Here is a 17340-nt window from a genome sequence, read left to right as displayed (position 1 = left end):
CATCACCACCAACGCTTGTGACCACCACCTCACCACTGTCACCAGCAGCACCGCCACCAAAATCGTCACCCCCAACCGTAACTACTATCGTAGCCGTCATGACCATGACCACCACCATCGCTAGATTTGCCAAATTCATCTCTATCAACTGTAGATCCACCATCAGCAGTGCCCGATCTACCACAGCCATCGTCAATAAACCCATCCCAACATTACCACACCATGGAAAAAACCACCACCAACAAACTCACAGCTACTGCCATCCACCAGTAGTGCCACCGCCACCACGATTTCTACAACCAACACCACCATATTGGATTGCGAGTTGCGACAATGGCTAGTTGGAAAGTATATATATATATATATATATATATATATAAGTGACATTGTGTCACTTTTTAATTTTAGTGTCACTTTTTAATTTTAGATAGTATTTTTTACTTTCAAAAAGCTTTTCATATGATTTTTCAAAAGACCCTTAATTTTAAGTGTATTTTTGTAAGTTGCCCTACATTTTTTCTCCCAATTTCATGGTACAATTGGCTGCAATTGGACTTCATTCTTGGGCTGCAACAATATATTCCCCATAATAGATTGATCGACATTGATGGAGTCTGCTGGACTTATTCCCATTTCTGCATTCATAAATTAATGGACGGCGGAAAGAGCTAATGGCATTGCAGGATTTTGTGTAAGCTCTATCGCAACTTTCTTCAACAAAATAAATTGATATCTTCAATTAAATGCGGAATTGGCTACAAATTTTATATGATGTAGTATTGTGCTTTGGCAATGTGCAAGGTAAAATCTCCCGAATAAATCTCGGAATCGTGATATTGCATGTTGAATATTTGATAAAATGATGAGTGTTGGGTTGCTTCTGTCGGTTGTTTTGGGCCTATACCTATTCAAAATCTATTGCTCTATGGTCGGTAATATTTTAATGCACTCTGTTTTTTCACCAGAACTAAATAGCATGACATGGAAATTTGGTATTTTATTAGTATAAAATAGAAAATTCTACTTTTACATAATTATTGCACATAATGATGTCCATAATGTGATGTGACAATCATACGGTTGTTGATATGCAAGTGTGAGATTTGAATTAAATGTCGGATCCAGTACCACGTGTAATTATGGACACCATTATGTAGACAATTATGTACATGTAACACTTCCCATATAAAATGCGCGTTGAAAAGTTTCCAATCGGTAATTAGGAGGCAATGGATGCCTTCATTTTAAAGGCATTAAATTCCATTTATTTATCCATTATTGACTTGCAAAACTAGTTTAGTACCAAGTGAACTTTTTGCTTATTGCTACTGACCTTAATATTAAAATATAAGACCTAGACTAGCAAATAGATCAACTGAAAAGGTGCTAGCCACTCAAGGAATCTGAAGTCAAAGCCTTTTGTCTCGAAGCCATGGAAATTCTCGTTGAAGAGAGTAATGTTTAGTGGGTGGATGCCCTCGTCACCGTAAGTCTGAAGATAGGTAATGACCTTATTATTGAAGATAGGTAATGACAAAATTTGAGTTCAAGGTGGCAAAATTCTTCTATTTGCATTTTAAATTTACAGTGATATACCATTTGACGTGTGCATGAATTAATACAATATATATGATGACGAATCGTGAAATATGCTATTGTAATTTTTGATGGAGTTGTGGATGGGCTACAAATCTCGATCATGCCAAAAGAATTATTTTTGCAATGTCACAAAGTATTCAACAAAATTCTTAGCTTGGATCTCTCTTATTAGAAGTCCATTTTTATTTTTTTATCATCATCACTATTATTAGAGACAAGCTCACTTGTCCGAGCCTAGCTTGTAAGACCTCGCATATTTTAAATTACCCTAACATGTGGATTTCTTAATATCAGAAGCGACATTTTGAAATCCTCGTTTTTTGAATAAAGGAAGATGTAGTATCTTAGAGTCCTTGCTCCTTGAAAAAAGAGATTGATAGACATTGATGGAGTCTGCTGGACTTATTCCCATTTCTACGTTCATAAAGTAATGGACGGTAGAAAGAGCTAATGGCATTGCAGGATTTTGTGTAAGCTCTATCACAACTTTCTTCAACAAAATAAATTGATATCTTCAATTAAATGCGGGATTGGCTACAAATTTTATATGATGTAGTATTTTGCTTTGGCAATGTGCAAGGTAAAATCTCCCGATTAAATCTCGGAATCGTGATATTGCATGTTGAATATTTGATAAAATGATGAGTGTTGGGTTGCTTCTGTCGGTTGTTTTGGGCCTATACCTATTCAAAATCTATTGCCCTATGGTCGGTATTATTTTAATGCACTCTATTTTTTCACCAGAACTAAATAGCATGACATGGAAATTTGGTATTTTATTAGTATAAAATAGAAAATTCTACTTTTACATAATTATTGCACATAATGATGTCCATAATGTGATGTGACAATCATACGGTTGTTGATATGCAAGTGTGAGATTTGAATTAAATGTTGGATCCAGTACCACGTGTAATTATGGACACCATTATGTAGACAATTATGTACATGTAACACTTCCCATATAAAATGCGCGTTGAAAAGTTTCCAATCGGTAATTAGGAGGCAATGGATGCCTTCATTTTAAAGGCATTAAATTCCATTTATTTATCCATTATTGACTTGCAAAACTAGTTTAGTACCAAGTGAACTTTTTGCTTATTGCTACTGACCTTAATATTGAAGATAGGTAATGACCTTATTATTGAAGATAGGTAATGACAAAATTTGAGTTCAAGGTGGCAAAATTCTTCTATTTGCATTTTAAATTTACAGTGATATACCATTTGACGTGTGCATGAATTAATACAATATATATGATGACGAATCGTGAAATATGCTATTGTAATTTTTGATGGAGTTGTGGATGGGCTACAAATCTCGATCATGCCAAAAGAATTATTTTTGCAATGTCACAAAGTATTCAACAAAATTCTTAGCTTGGATCTCTCTTATTAGAAGTCCATTTTTATTTTTTTATCATCATCACTATTATTAGAGACAAGCTCACTTGTCCGAGCCTAGCTTGTAAGACCTCGCATATTTTAAATTACCCTAACATGTGGATTTCTTAATATCAGAAGCGACATTTTGAAATCCTCGTTTTTTGAATAAAGGAAGATGTAGTATCTTAGAGTCCTTGCTCCTTGAAAAAAGGAAGAGATAAATCGTCAGATGTGTTCGTCCTTGTAAAAAGAGCCTTTCCTGACCTTATTCACGAGATATTTATTCCTCGACTCTCATTATCCTTAAGCTTAGCTATAAGCCATTGTCTATTTAAAGCCACTTATAAGACTTCGATAGTTTGAGAGCTATTTGCGGGATGTTTATTCCCCGCCTTGCTAAATGCTTATCCCTGTCTTCATAAGATGCTTGTTCCTTGCGCTCTTACTATCATCGAGTTTAGCTGTAAGACCTCGTCTCTTTTATAAAACTCCGATAGTTCGAGAGCTATTCGCGGGATGTCTATTCCCGCCTTATTAGATGCTTATACATGGCTTCGTGAAATGCTTATTCCTCGCCTCTCATTATCGTTGAGTTTAGTCGTAAAACCTCGTCTATTTGAGGCCGCTTATAAGACTCCGATAGTTTAGCTATTCGTAAGATGTCTATTTCTCGCCTCCCCAAATGCTTATCCCTGGTTTCGCGAGATACTTCTTCCTCGCCTCTCACTATTGTCTAGCTTAACGGTAAGACTTCATCTATTCGACGCTACTTATAAGACTCTGATAGTTTGAGAACTATTTACGGGAGGTTTATTCCCCACCTCGCCAGATACTTATCCCTAGCTTTACAAGATGCTTATTCCTCACTTCTCACTATCATCGAGCTTAGCTGTAAGATCTCGTCTATTTGAGGCCGCTTATAAGACTCCAATAGTTTGAGAGCTATTCGCGGGATGTCTATTCCCCATTTCGTCAGATGCTTATTCCTGGCTTCGTGAGATGATTATCCCTTGCCACTATCGTCGAGTCTAACTATAAGACCTCATCTATTCAAGGCCTGCTTTGCTTATAAGTCTTTGATGGCTTGCGACGAGCCACTAGGTTGATATTTATTCCTCATTTTGCAAAATGCCTCACCATATGAGTTATTGCATTATAGCCGCATTTTTATTCAAGAAAACTCATCATGCCTCTACATTACAACTATCTATCTTTCAGACTTTTGTTTTCGCTTCAATTATATTCATCTACCTATTTTCAAGGGGCTTATATTATCTCCTGCGCGGATGAATTATCCACCATGCAAGGATGTCAATTACTGCTTCGTACAGAGAGGGATGAGCCCACCTTATTACCTACGAAGACGAAGGCTTCCATGGTTGTATCAAACACTATGAAGGAAGCTCTTGCATAGAAGAGTAAGGCCCTTGCAATGAGGTAAATAAATAAAAAAGAAAGAAAAAAAAAATAAAAAAAGACTCAACAAGGACAAGTGTGATGCCTTTCACAATGAGCCATGCCTTGTTACCTTAGAAATCAATCTCTACTATTGCTGGACCAAACACCATGGAGAAAGCCTTTGACATGAATGTGCCACCCCCATGTAAGGACATTAGCTTATCACAGCTATATATATTCAGAGCATGGTTCTGTTACTCACATTCAAAGCACTGCCTCTGCAACTTATGTCCAAAGCATCGCCTCTGCTATTTACATTTAGAGCATCCCATCTGTATTAGTTTATCACAATTGCTTATATGTTTAGTTTCGTCTCTACATCAACTTCATTACAGTGGCTTTTATTTCAAGTTCGACCTGCATATAAATATTCGATGAAACTGAATATAGCATTATTGATGCACTGAGCTGTGCGAGTATATGACTTACTATGATGCATGATAGACTCTCTGCATATTATATTTTGGAGAAATTTGATATGCTACTTTCTTAACTATAGCATTATTGATACACTGAGCTATGCGAGCATATGACTTACTATGATGCATGACAACCTCTCTGTATATTATATCTTGGAGAAATTTGATATGTTATCATTTACTTTATCATCATGAATAATTTGAGGGACAAATGGGCCCCAAAATTATTTCGTACATGTGCAGTGGATATATTTAATTGTATTATAAGTTGGTTTAGTCCATATTACAAAGGAAATGTTGCCAAAATTTTGAAAAAATATATTCAGTATTTATCTTTCGAGGCAATTCATAAGTCATTGCCCATTTGGGACTAATGTGTATTTTTGAGACAGTTTGGAAGTCCTCACATTAGAGCTGTTCATATTTTTGAGGTAATTTGTAGGACCTCACCTAGTTGACTATTTATGTTTTGAAGTTTGACCTACACATGAATGTACAACTTGGGGGATTACTGTTATATCCATAAATTACATGACATGTGTGATGGAGGGAGTCCCACATTGGCTGACGTGACATCGACTATTTAATTTAATTGGGCCTATTAAATCAAGAAACTTCATATTGGGCTATTTAATTAAACAACTGCGTCTTGGGCTTGGCCCATTAATCATGTGGCCCGTTTACATATATATATATACACACTATATTATGGTATGTTTTCCCAACCATATCCAAACCCCTCTTCAGCTCTTGCACTCTTGTTATTTTTCGTTTAGTCGTTGACTTGACTGTCGAAATGCAAACGATCGTCAGACCTTTTTCTTGACCGGTAGTCTTTGCCTCCTAATGGAGTGTTCAATGTACACAAGTGATGTCCAAGTGGAAAAAGCAAGGTCGAAATTCTGTTGGGGCATTTTTTGAAGTCAACAGTCATAATATATTTCATACATTATCTTCCAAATTTATTTAATACTTTATAATTTATATACTTACGTACTGAACATGACATTCATTCGACTCATTAAATTGATTCTCTCAATTTTGCACTCAATTTACCTACCATGCCCTCGCTCAAAATTAGAGAGCGAGTCGCCAGCGGATCGTTTGAAACCCAAAATTTAGCCACGTGGCTATCATCCAGAGTTTTAATACATGTGTATGGAAAGTGTCTTTCTTCAAAATATTTTCTCCTTATAATACAGTGTAATAGAGAAAAAATACCAAACAAACATCAGATTATAGCGTGCTTTTGTTTCTGTTTTTCGTAAATTCTGAGTACATTTTTATCTATTTTTATCTGATCCCACGAAATCGAGTGATTATCTTGTATTTTCTAGTGAATGAGTTGGTGGGATCGAGTGTTTTTGATGAGATATGTTTCAGGTACAAATCATTTCCATTTTTATATATTGAATTATTGTCATAATAGTGACCATATTAATGTAGGATTGATTTTAAGGATTTTGAAACTCCATCCCACCCGCATAATTATGGAGCCTCTTTGTGAGTTTTGTGAGATGGCGACGGCGGTGATATACTGTAAAACGGATTCGGCCCGGCTTTGTTTGCAGTGTGACGGTCGTGTGCATTTTGAAAACTCATTGTCCCAGCGGCATCCGCGATCTCTCATTTGTGACAAGTGCCATTCTCAGCCGGCCGTGGTTAGGTGCATGGATTGTAAATTGTCGCTTTGTTCGGGTTGTGATTGGAATGGTAATGGTTGTTTGGGGCCGGACCACAGGAGGTTGAAATTGAATTTCTACTGTGGATGTCCTTCGCTGGCCGAGTTCTGTAAAATTTGGTCGTTGGTTCTTGATGAACCAAAGTCGAGTAGTTATGATAGAACAACGAGTACTACGAATGAGAATTCCATGAATACGGCACAGAATGATCGGGGGGATGGTGGGATGGTGGCAATCAGGCTAAATGAGTTAACATCCCCATCTCCTCTGTTTCAGTCAAATATTCCAAACTACATATCATCATTATACAATGCAAATCAAAAACCATTACTCTACAACGATCAAATGACTTTCTTCTCTGAAGGATCAAGCTTCCAAAAGGTAATCCTAATCAATATTTTTAGTATTGTGCCGCTGTTTGGTTCTTAACTGAAAGGTGATTATACTCTCAATTCTCCTATAGACAATACTAATCTTAAATGAATGCTAGCCTTTGATTTTTTTATTTTTTATTTTTTATTATTATTATTATTTTTTTTTTAACTGAACCAGGGATTTCCTAATAGTATTAAGGATCTTGGGCTTCGTGACAGTGATGATCTGTGTGACAATGTTGACATGGACAATATGGCCTTGAGCTTCTACAGTGGTTATCAGATGTTTGAGAATTTGCAAAATCAACCAAGTTACCATTATGATGATGGAGGAATGAGTAGCCTTGTCACCGAGAAAAACTTTTCAGTCACTGAATCTAATAGTACCCGTAATGAAAGTGCTATAGAGGTTGTCTTCCACCCCATAACTCTTTTTTCCTTCAAAATTATTACTTACAAAAATGATATTACTCTTTTCAATTACAAGTCGCGATTCAAAATACACTTATGATGAATATAAAATGTATCATTTATATCAAGAGGATCGTGTCATTGATTTTATGACTTCTCTTTACATTTTGTTCATTTCTATTCAATACCATTTGTTTACCTGCTCTTCAAATTCTATTTATAAGATATCTATTTGTTCATCTACTTGTGACTTTTATGTGTTATTAGGCATCATCATCATCAGGACATCAAGAGTGTAGGGGTTTTCAATCTTCACAAATTGGCATCTGTTCGACTAATTTGGTGCAGCCTATTAATAATGCAACTGCTAATTGCATGCTTATGCATCCAAATTGCACCAGCAATAATATTGGCTTAAGATTTCCCTGTGGACAACTTCCTTCAACCGTGTCCACTGCAGGTAGAGTGGCTGATTTTCAAGATTGTGAATTATCCCCCATATTTCTTGCTGGCGATGCACCATGGGAGTTGAACTTTGAAGGTAATTGTCAACAAGCAAGAGACAAAGCTAAGATGAGATACAATGAAAAGAAGAAAACAAGAATGTATGTGATTCTTTTCGTCCTTCCTTACATATATTACATTTTGTTCTTTTAATTTATGAATATGCAGTTTGCCTCTGAAACGTTGTTTTGTCTTAAGAGTAATAAAAGTCATAATTCATAGAGTAATACTCTTATCATTAGTAAGATGCATCCCCTAATTCATGGTCCAATGGAACTTATGGTTGCCGATTCTGAAAAACTTGTTCTTTCTGATTATAGGTTTGGTAAACAAATAAGGTATGCTTCTCGTAAAGCTAGAGCAGATACTAGAAAGCGCGTGAAAGGTAGATTCGTGAAGGCTGGTGAAGCTTATGATTATGACCCTCTTGTAGTAAGGGATTTCTGATCTAGAGGTTATTGGAATTTCCCATGGCTTTGAGAATTCATGTCCTTGATATAAAGGTATACAATATAATGGACTTCCTTCGATACTTCATTTAAGTCAATCCTATGTTTCCAGTATATTGAAAGGATTACAATTTGCATGGTTATTTTTTCTTCTTCGAATTATAAAGAGAATGACCTTGTTTATAAGGTTACAAATCTTACATCATCTCATGATGAAATATGCAGTTAGTTAAACTTGTATACATCAGATGAGGTTCATATGAATCATATTTTTCCTAGACCACATATCTTGAATTGGGATGTTCTTTAAATCTATTTCTTATATGTATATTCCTTTCCCGCCTCCTTTATTATAAGGTTATGCTTTACATGTTAGACTGCACAAGACAAAACACGACAACGAATAAACACTTGTCTTTCTTAATCTTGTGCATCTGAAACATCAAGTCATAATAGTTTGTATAAGGAAAAATGTTTGATCTTGATTCACTTGATGATTCTTGTCTCTATTCTATAGATCTAATTCATTTGAAAGGCAGATGGTGCTCCTAAACCATGAAGTGGGCTATAAGGCTAGCAACCAAAGAATGGCCTCCTTAAATCATTCCATATGATTTGTCTCCTACATATTGTTGTTCCCTCAGGTAATGTTAATTTGTTTCATTGTCTTGATAAGATGATGTCCAGTCACATTATTTGTCATAATCATTCTTAGAAAGACTTTATATGCAGTACTGAAATTGGACGTAGCTTCATTCATTCTTTAATATTGTCGTACAACAAACAACACTTTAGCTTCATTAGTGTGGTATAACTAACATGGCATTATATGTTCATTTGTATTACTAGTTTTTTTCTTGATTTCCGTTTTGATCTTAATAAATCTTGAAGGATGTACTGGTTGGAAGATACGTACACTAACAGAAGGATTTCATGCTGTTCACAGCAGAAATTACATCCATATTTCCATCTGCTCAAAACTCTTGCCACAAGAATAAAGCATTGTTGGAGGACAGTTTGCCTATGTTGTTATCGACATAGTGGAAAATAAGTTTTGTAATAAGCTTTAAAATATTTTTATCATTATGAAATTTGAAGTTACAAAAGTTGTTGGATCTGAGAAAGTTCGTTTGATAATTTAGCAGTTTAGTTCGTGTGCTATCTTTGATGCTTGTTTAGATGTTATTTCATGACTATAACTCAAGTTCTGCAAGACTTTACTATCAAGGGACGCCCCATTAGTTCGGTGTGGTACTTTCGATATTACCTAGGCAAGGGTAAACCCTAGTAACCAACAATCCCAACTTGAACAAAACCTAGAAGCGAAATTTCTTTTGGATTCGAGGTGGCTTGAAGTTCATGACCCCCTTCCTGACTTGGAAAACACAGGAAAATGCAAGAGTATTTGTGTTAGCATACACAGAGATTGTATGCAATACAAAAAGAAACATATTTTCTTTCATTTTTGTAAAGACTTGGAATCCATCTTAATAAGGTCAATCTTATTAAGTGGAAAAGTTTAAGATCTTTATAAATTGGTATTCATTTCGATATTAAACCGATGTGGGATAACACATCCCTTAATAGGCCCTCTTAAGATCGTGGCTCATTTGAGTTTGAAATACACGGGATGGCTCTGATACCATGTTAAGATTTGGAGTCCATCTTAATAAGGTCAACCTTATTAAGTGGAGAAGTTCAAGATCTTTATAAATTGGTATTCATTTCGGTATTAAACCGATGTGGGATAACAAATCCCTTAATAATTTTCAATGGCTAGATGTTCGCAATTTCCTTGCTTTGCAGTCGTTGCATCTTATGGAGCTAAAAAATGGATTGACAATTCAAAATTATATTCTCGAAGTGGAAGATTTATTGAAGAATATTAGTATCCTACCCCATCCATTAAAAATCTTGGCTATTAGGTATGAACTACTCATTCTACTTCAATGCATTCTAAACTATTCAGAAAGGTTTCCCATTATAAGGCCATAACTTGATCTTCCACGGGAATAGAAAGTCTAAACAAACCTAGAAAAGAAAGTCAATTTAATACCGTATCTGCCCACTTTTCCAAACTCTCACCAACGGCCATTGGCCTTTTCGATTGTCATAGTCAATTGAAAAAAATGAGTAATGTTGTTTTAATTTTAACAGGATTTGAAAGTATGCAAAGCAAATTTCTCAATTCCAACCAATATTAACAATGGTGTGAACATATTCTTGATCCCTCATCAATGTTCAATACATGTCGTGTAAGTACGTTTTAGTGAAATAGGATACAGAAAAATTAGTGATATGCGACTCAAAACATCGTTCTTGTGATTATTTAAAATTATTTTCTCTTTAAAATATATTAAAAAAATAATAAAAAGTGGGTTTAAAAATCAAAAAAATATATTAAAAACTAGTGAAAAGTGGAGTTAAAAATAAAAATCTATAAAAGAAGGTCAGAAATTGTTTTTTTACCCCCATTTAATTCTTGAAAAGAGCATATGACAGGCAATTCCATAAATCAATAAACAAAGGTATTATAGTGGAGAAATTTGGGCCCACGTCAAGTTGTTCAATAATAGAAGCAGCTTCATATTTTGCATATTATAATTATAAAAGTAAAATATAGAATTGCCTCGAATTGAATGGATCAAACATATTTCTTTTTGCAAATTGCAACCTTCGACGTTAAATTGCATTGGATTCCACTTCAGTTGACTTGCAAGTCAAAATCATTGCCTAAAGAACATTAATTTATATGTTCAATAATATAACTCACATAATTTGGAGCATTTAATTTTGTTAACCTGATATTATTGAGATGATGTGAAGTTATGGACACGAAGTTAGTTGTTAGCACGAAAAATTTCAAGAGAATATTCATAACGTGAATCCCAAATATTATAATTAGCAGATAAACTTCATTTTCAATTTTTTGTCATTTATGAATATCCTCTAGCTTAAAGACACATGGCAAGCGCTTTATTAACTATGATGTCATAAATAAAGGTTGGCATATGAATTAGGTTAATAAGATTGTCAAGTGACAAAGGAAAGATGCTCGACAACTCCCATTAAAGGTTGAACCCGAACTTTGGGGGCTCCCATCGCCCCACCCTTGAAGCATCACGAGGGAGGTAAATTGCGGAATGTGCTCCAACAGCTCAGGGAATAAGAGTTTGCCCGTACACTGGTGCCCACAAAAAGTCCAATTCCATATATCAGGAATCAAACCCTCACACTGCGACTATCAGTAAGGTTGAGACTACCTTATTTCTATTCTTTGCACCACTAGATTATGTCCCGAGGGGCTCGACAACTCCCATTAAGAAATCATTTCGTCCAGCTCCTTCTTTAGTTATTATTTTATTTTACTCAACCTCTTTCAATGATGCCAATGTAATTAGTTTGTCACCAATTGATGATAATGGTAGTATGTCCTTTAACTAACTTTAAAGTAAGACCATAACAGCACTTTTAGTTTAAAAGATTGATAATTAATGATCAGAAGAGAAGTACTTCTTGCACGCATCTAAGTTTATGGTCTAGGTGGAAATATATTTAATTAATGGTGTCACAAGCACCAAGCTAAGTTTGTCTATTATAACTAGGGAGTCAGGTTATACTGGGATTGGCAATACGGCCTATCAGTTCAGGTGATATGTTTGTATATTTATGTTCCGAACACATCTAAAATGGCCGACGAGATAATATTGACTATATAGAAATGAGCCTTATCTGATTGACATTACTTTTAAGCAAATGCACGATCAAAACCCCATGATTTTTAACTTTTCAAAGAAGTTGAACTTAATTAATAGAGGACCCTAATTCATTAATTGATTAGAAATTAATTGGATAAAGTCAGTCATGCACGGCAACAATTCTAATTGGGGAAAAAAAAATTCCATGTGTTGTGTTAAATTAATTGTCAAATACTCAATCCATTAAGTTTAAATAAATAACTTAAAAAAACTCAACGGTCAACAATTTGATCTAATTAATCAATGTAGAAAAGTATTTAAGAAAGCCCTCTTAGGCCAAACAAAAGTCCATTTTGGCAATTTTGTGATTGCTCATGTCAATTCAAATTCAACCAACTCGTGCAATTAATACAATAAATTAATTTTTCATTTCTTTTTTAATTTTAACCTATTCGTTGAAGTTTAGAAGCTCTAGCCATCGTCCATAGACCCGCTACGAAATTGAAATTTAAAGATGCATACATCAAAGAAAATGAATGACAACCCAAACGCAAAATTTACTAAGGGTCCTTTTGATTACAAAGATGAAATTAAATTGAATTGAATTGAAAACGAATTCCAAGGAATTGAATTACCTAAAATTTGTTTTTCTGAGAATTGTAAATTATTGTGTTTTATTGATATAAATTTCCACATGAAAAATGTTAAAATAAAAGTATTTTTTGTGTTCATTTGACTTTATTTTACATGAAAAATTATCAATTAAAAAGATAAATTTTACTAGTATTGAAAATGAAATTTGTTTCCATTGCCAACAAAAATAAAAAACAAAAAAAAAAATTCAAGAAAATCATCTATCTTTTAATGTTCATTTGGCTTTATTTTAATGAAAAAAAAAAAAAAAAAAAAAAAAAAAATCTACAGTAAACTAGAATTTCCTTGAAAATTTCCAAAAAATCTAAGAAATTCAATTCCATGGTAAAAATAAGCTATCAAACACCCTTTTTGTGGAAGTTGAAATCCAAATTCCATTTTCTAGGGAAAATTTTGTTAAATCAAACAGTGCCTAACAGATAAGGAACCTTATGAATTAAAGTTATGTGATAATTTATGAATAAATTATAGCTTCACATGGATAGCAGCTCTCTTTATAGCTTCTATAGTTTTAAAAAAAGTTGAATGAAAAAAATTGACGACAGCTCTTACGGATTATAAATCAACAGCATCTACTGGTAAGGATATTGTCCTCTGAAGATTTTGAGGAAGCAATGAACTAGAGAACAAACTCTCTTGAATATCCACCTCGAATTTTCCGGTCCTTATGGTGGTCCGAACTCGGGCAGCTTTTCAAACTCGTGTTCTCATCATAATCAGAAAGTCCGACAGTTTTGTACGATACAATCCCAGCTTCATCATTCCGGTTACTATTATCCAAAGTCGAACAATGATTTGAACATCTTGGAAGAAAGTCTAACCATTGATCTGTAAGTTTCTGCACTTCTATCTGATTCCATCTCAACTCGTGTTGAATTTTGTGGTCGTAGTCGACAGGCATGTCTTCGGCCAATGTGTGAATCCCTGATAAAGATTTCGAAAACATTCTTGTACTGGAAGTCAATTTCTTCTTAATCGCCTCTGTCTTGTCCTCCTTGCTACTTTCTTTATCCATCTTTTCTTCTTGATAATGACTTCCACCAGAGAAGTCTATCGAGCTGCATTCATGACTTCCATTCTGATTCCAAATTTTGGCACAATGTAAACCATTAGATGGTTTATTGGCAGCATTGCATGCATTGCCATTTTGACGGGGACTGTCAACTCGATAAGTGAATTCTTCAAACCGTCCACGTGTAGCAGTACATCCTTCTGAACACTGTATAAACTGCAAAGGTTTTGCACCAGGATTATTTGACAGAAAATTCAAGAATGAACCAGTTGAGGTATGATTAGAAGCACAATTAAGACAGAAGTTGGAATCTGAAAACTGGGGAGTCTCATCATATCCGGGCCCTGGTTGCCATTCTGGAACCAGTAAAGCAATTTCTCCATCAATCATATCGGCTATTTTAATGACATCTTGATCGGTTATATCCAACTCTGCAACCATTTCGGTTGCAACACTTAATGCTGTATCAGTTTCAAGGTCAAACGGGAAATATATGTTTCTGATCCTACCTGCAAAAGGAGAAATCGTAATGCAGTTGATCAGAGTAATAACGAATAATTAATTAAATTAGATACACTCGAATAGTTGTATTATGTTGCTAACCTTCTTTATCCGATATTCTGAGTCTCATAAAGATGTTTCCATCTTCTTTTCTCTTACCCTTAATAGTTATATCGAGCTCAGAAAAATCCTCATCATGTTCACCATCGTTATGCTCAAACAATTCAATTCCCCTATGCCCGACCTCCATCAGATTATAAGCCCATCCATTAATTTCTTCAAAAGTATAACCATTAGGGTATCTTCCAAATGAATGATTCATAAATGAATTTCCTTCATAATCAATTTCGAAATAAGGCTGTCTCGACGAAGGATCCACATGATTTAAATCTCTGTGGTTCTCTATTTGCCTTAATTCCAAGTCGCAGTCATATATTTGAAGAAAAGGGTCGTTGAGAAGCTCCTTAGCTGAGAGTCTCTGAGAAACAGTGGCTAAGCATTTATCCACAAACTGGCGTACCTCAGGGTCTTTCAATTTGTATAAAGCATCTGGTTTCTCCCCCTAAATATTTGACAGTCACTAGAGAAGAATGATAGAAATGTTAAAAGAAGCTCGACTCAAGAGAAGGAAGACTTACGGATATAACTTTCTTGTATATCTGAGCAGGGTGAGTGCATTCGCTATATGGATATTCGAATGTTACCATTTCCAATATGCACATCCCAAAAGAATATATGTCAACTAATTCGTTGTATTCCTCTTCATACACTTCAGGAGCCATGTATTCAGGCGTCCCTAATCAAATGAAATTCCCAAGATTAAAATCTTTATCGCACTCACAAATAATAGTTAGCTCAATGCTCAAGGAAACTAATTTTCATCTATAAATATCGGCTAGAATACAACGTAGTGGAACGGAAAATACCAACACAATGAGCAGCGTGTGATTTTTGCAGGATAGCAGCTAAACCAAGATCCCCAATTTTCACCTCGCCTTGGTTCCCATTGACAAAGATATTATCACATTTGAGATCTCTATGGATCACAGGTGGATCATGGCTATGAAGATAAAGCAGCCCTTTTAAGATCTGCCGACACCAATGTTTCACTGCTCTAATTTTTACTCTTTTATGCTTCAATCTATACCTATTAAACTCAAACAAAAACGAATATATTGGATTCTTAAACCGAAATTTAGGATCTAACTACGCTACAATAACACCATAGAACATCAAATGGATCATACTTACTGTCTAAGAGTACCAGAAGTGAACATTTCGGTGACAAAATTGATGTTCCTATTGACAGTATCAACCCAAGATGTGTAGAATTTCATAATGTTTTTATGTTTCGAGGTTTTGAGCAAATGAATTTCACAGTAAAGCCTTTCAAGATCATCAGGGCTCCGTAGTAAATCATATAGCTTAACTTGATTCCAAGCAACTTCAATCCCTTCATACTCATCAAACGCTTTATATCTGCATAAATCAATCAAATTAAGATCAGAAATTTGCTGCACTCAGATCTGAAAAATCCCATAAAAAAACCAAGTGTTGATCTTTAACACAAAACAAAAATAGCCCATTTCTTAGAAGAAATTTCATACACGGTCTTTGAAGCTCCTTTGCCAAGAATCTCATTGTACTGCAGCAAAAACAATACAGATGAAACCCTAAGTTTCAAATCCAAATCCAATTCAAAAAACTCATTTGCATAAAGGGAAGAGTGTAACTGTGTAAGAGGAAGAAATTAAGTTACCCTGCCATATCTTCCAGTTGGATCAACCTCTGCAAAATCCGCTGATTCAAGGTTCATTTTTCTTTAAAGTTCAATCACTTTTGTGGGTATCTTTATTGCTAGATTCAGGCACTTGAAGAGGAATTATTAAAAAGTAGATTAAGACATCACTAAAAAAAAAAAAGGTAAGAAAACCCACTTCTGTCTGAACTTTTTCAAGAACAGAAAGATGAACATCATCATCGCTATTCACTTTTCCATTCGAGAGAGAAAGAGAGAGAGAGATGTGAGTTCATAAGAAATGCATTAAGTAAAATACGTTCTTCAATAATTTGAAATCAATAACTTGTATTTTGCCCATACATCTTTGTCAAACTTCTTTGGAAAGGAACATTGTACAAGTCGAATTATTAAATAAAAAAAAGTTGAACCCCAATCTTAAAAGTTCTTACCGTTTTGTCTCTGAAATTTTGTGAGAGACGTAAATCGCAAAATGTGTTCCAACATGCTAAAGAACAAGAGCTTCCTGTACACCACGCCTACAAGGAGATTGTATAAGTAGAATTATTGTTAGGACTAAGAACAGCTCAGCCACATTCTTGAGGTACACCCACCTTTTTTTACAAAAAATATAAAATAATAATAATAATAAAATGTAACTATTTACCTTTTAATAGTATCGTAGTAATTTCATGTTGGGTATTGATTTTTCTTCCCAAAAAATTAATTTTTTGATCAATATTTCACTATTTTAATTGTTATTTTTGACTTATTTTTTCACGGATAGGACCCACCATTTTCTCTAATGATCAAAAAATAAATTCTCAAAATCACTATTGAACAAGCCCTAAAGTTGATACTAGCCTATTTGAGTCTCAACAAATTGGAAAAATGCATTTTGATTAAAAAATAAGAAAAAAATTTAGATTTGTGAATGAAATTATTTTATTGAAAAATATCCAATTGAAAAATAAGAAAGAAAAAATTTATTTTAAAAAAATGAAAATCAAACATATCCTTAATTTTAACTTTTTTTTAGCCAGTTATATAAGGGTATTTGGTCAGGAATTAAGCTATAACTACATGTACCGAAAATCTTCTATTTGATTATAAATTATGAATCGTATAAAAATGTGTGGATAATAAATATGTCAAAGTTATGAATCCTACAAATTTATGAATATAATAAAATTTGACTAATTTATGAACTTTCCCAAACATGTGCTAAGAAATCATGGTTGCTTTCCACTGTTCATATTCGTGTTGCTTATCTTTTACTACTTTAGATGATAGTTTTCTTCAAATGAAGTGAACATATCCTTCTATGCACGTCGATTGATCATTTTAGACGATATGTTATCAATAAAAATTTCGATTTACTTTAAAAGAAAAAGAAAACATGGCCCCACATATGAGTTGGATTGCTAAGATTTACGACTTTGGATGCAATAATTGT

At 34.3% G+C, this 17340-nt stretch overlaps 2 protein-coding genes across 2 annotated transcripts; one reads left to right on the top strand and one right to left on the bottom strand.

Moving 5' to 3' along the window:
- Positions 1–6070: 6070 nt before the first annotated feature.
- On the top strand, positions 6071–9396 carry LOC111394999 (zinc finger protein CONSTANS-LIKE 12-like). Its single transcript, XM_023021026.1, has 6 exons — positions 6071–6924; positions 7087–7326; positions 7596–7933; positions 8153–8335; positions 8799–8925; positions 9173–9396. The coding sequence occupies exons 1-4, from the start codon at positions 6202–6204 to the stop codon at positions 8277–8279; spliced, it is 1428 nt and encodes a 475-aa protein (XP_022876794.1). The 5' UTR covers positions 6071–6201; the 3' UTR covers positions 8280–8335; positions 8799–8925; positions 9173–9396.
- A 3650-nt stretch (positions 9397–13046) lies between these two features.
- On the bottom strand, positions 13047–16224 carry LOC111395493 (probable serine/threonine-protein kinase WNK9). The gene is made up of 7 exons (XM_023021512.1): positions 15906–16224; positions 15754–15791; positions 15398–15625; positions 15073–15293; positions 14785–14942; positions 14249–14708; positions 13047–14154 (listed from the first exon to the last, which is right to left on the bottom strand). The coding sequence occupies exons 1-7, from the start codon at positions 15960–15962 to the stop codon at positions 13253–13255; spliced, it is 2064 nt and encodes a 687-aa protein (XP_022877280.1). The 5' UTR covers positions 15963–16224; the 3' UTR covers positions 13047–13252.
- Between the last annotated feature and the right edge of the window lie 1116 nt (positions 16225–17340).

Source organism: Olea europaea, chromosome 6, assembly GCF_002742605.1.
Source record: "Olea europaea var. sylvestris chromosome 6, O_europaea_v1, whole genome shotgun sequence".
NCBI lineage: Eukaryota > Viridiplantae > Streptophyta > Magnoliopsida > Lamiales > Oleaceae > Olea > Olea europaea.
Note: the sequence above shows the minus strand (reverse complement) of the source record. Positions and strands in the feature narration are given on the sequence as shown.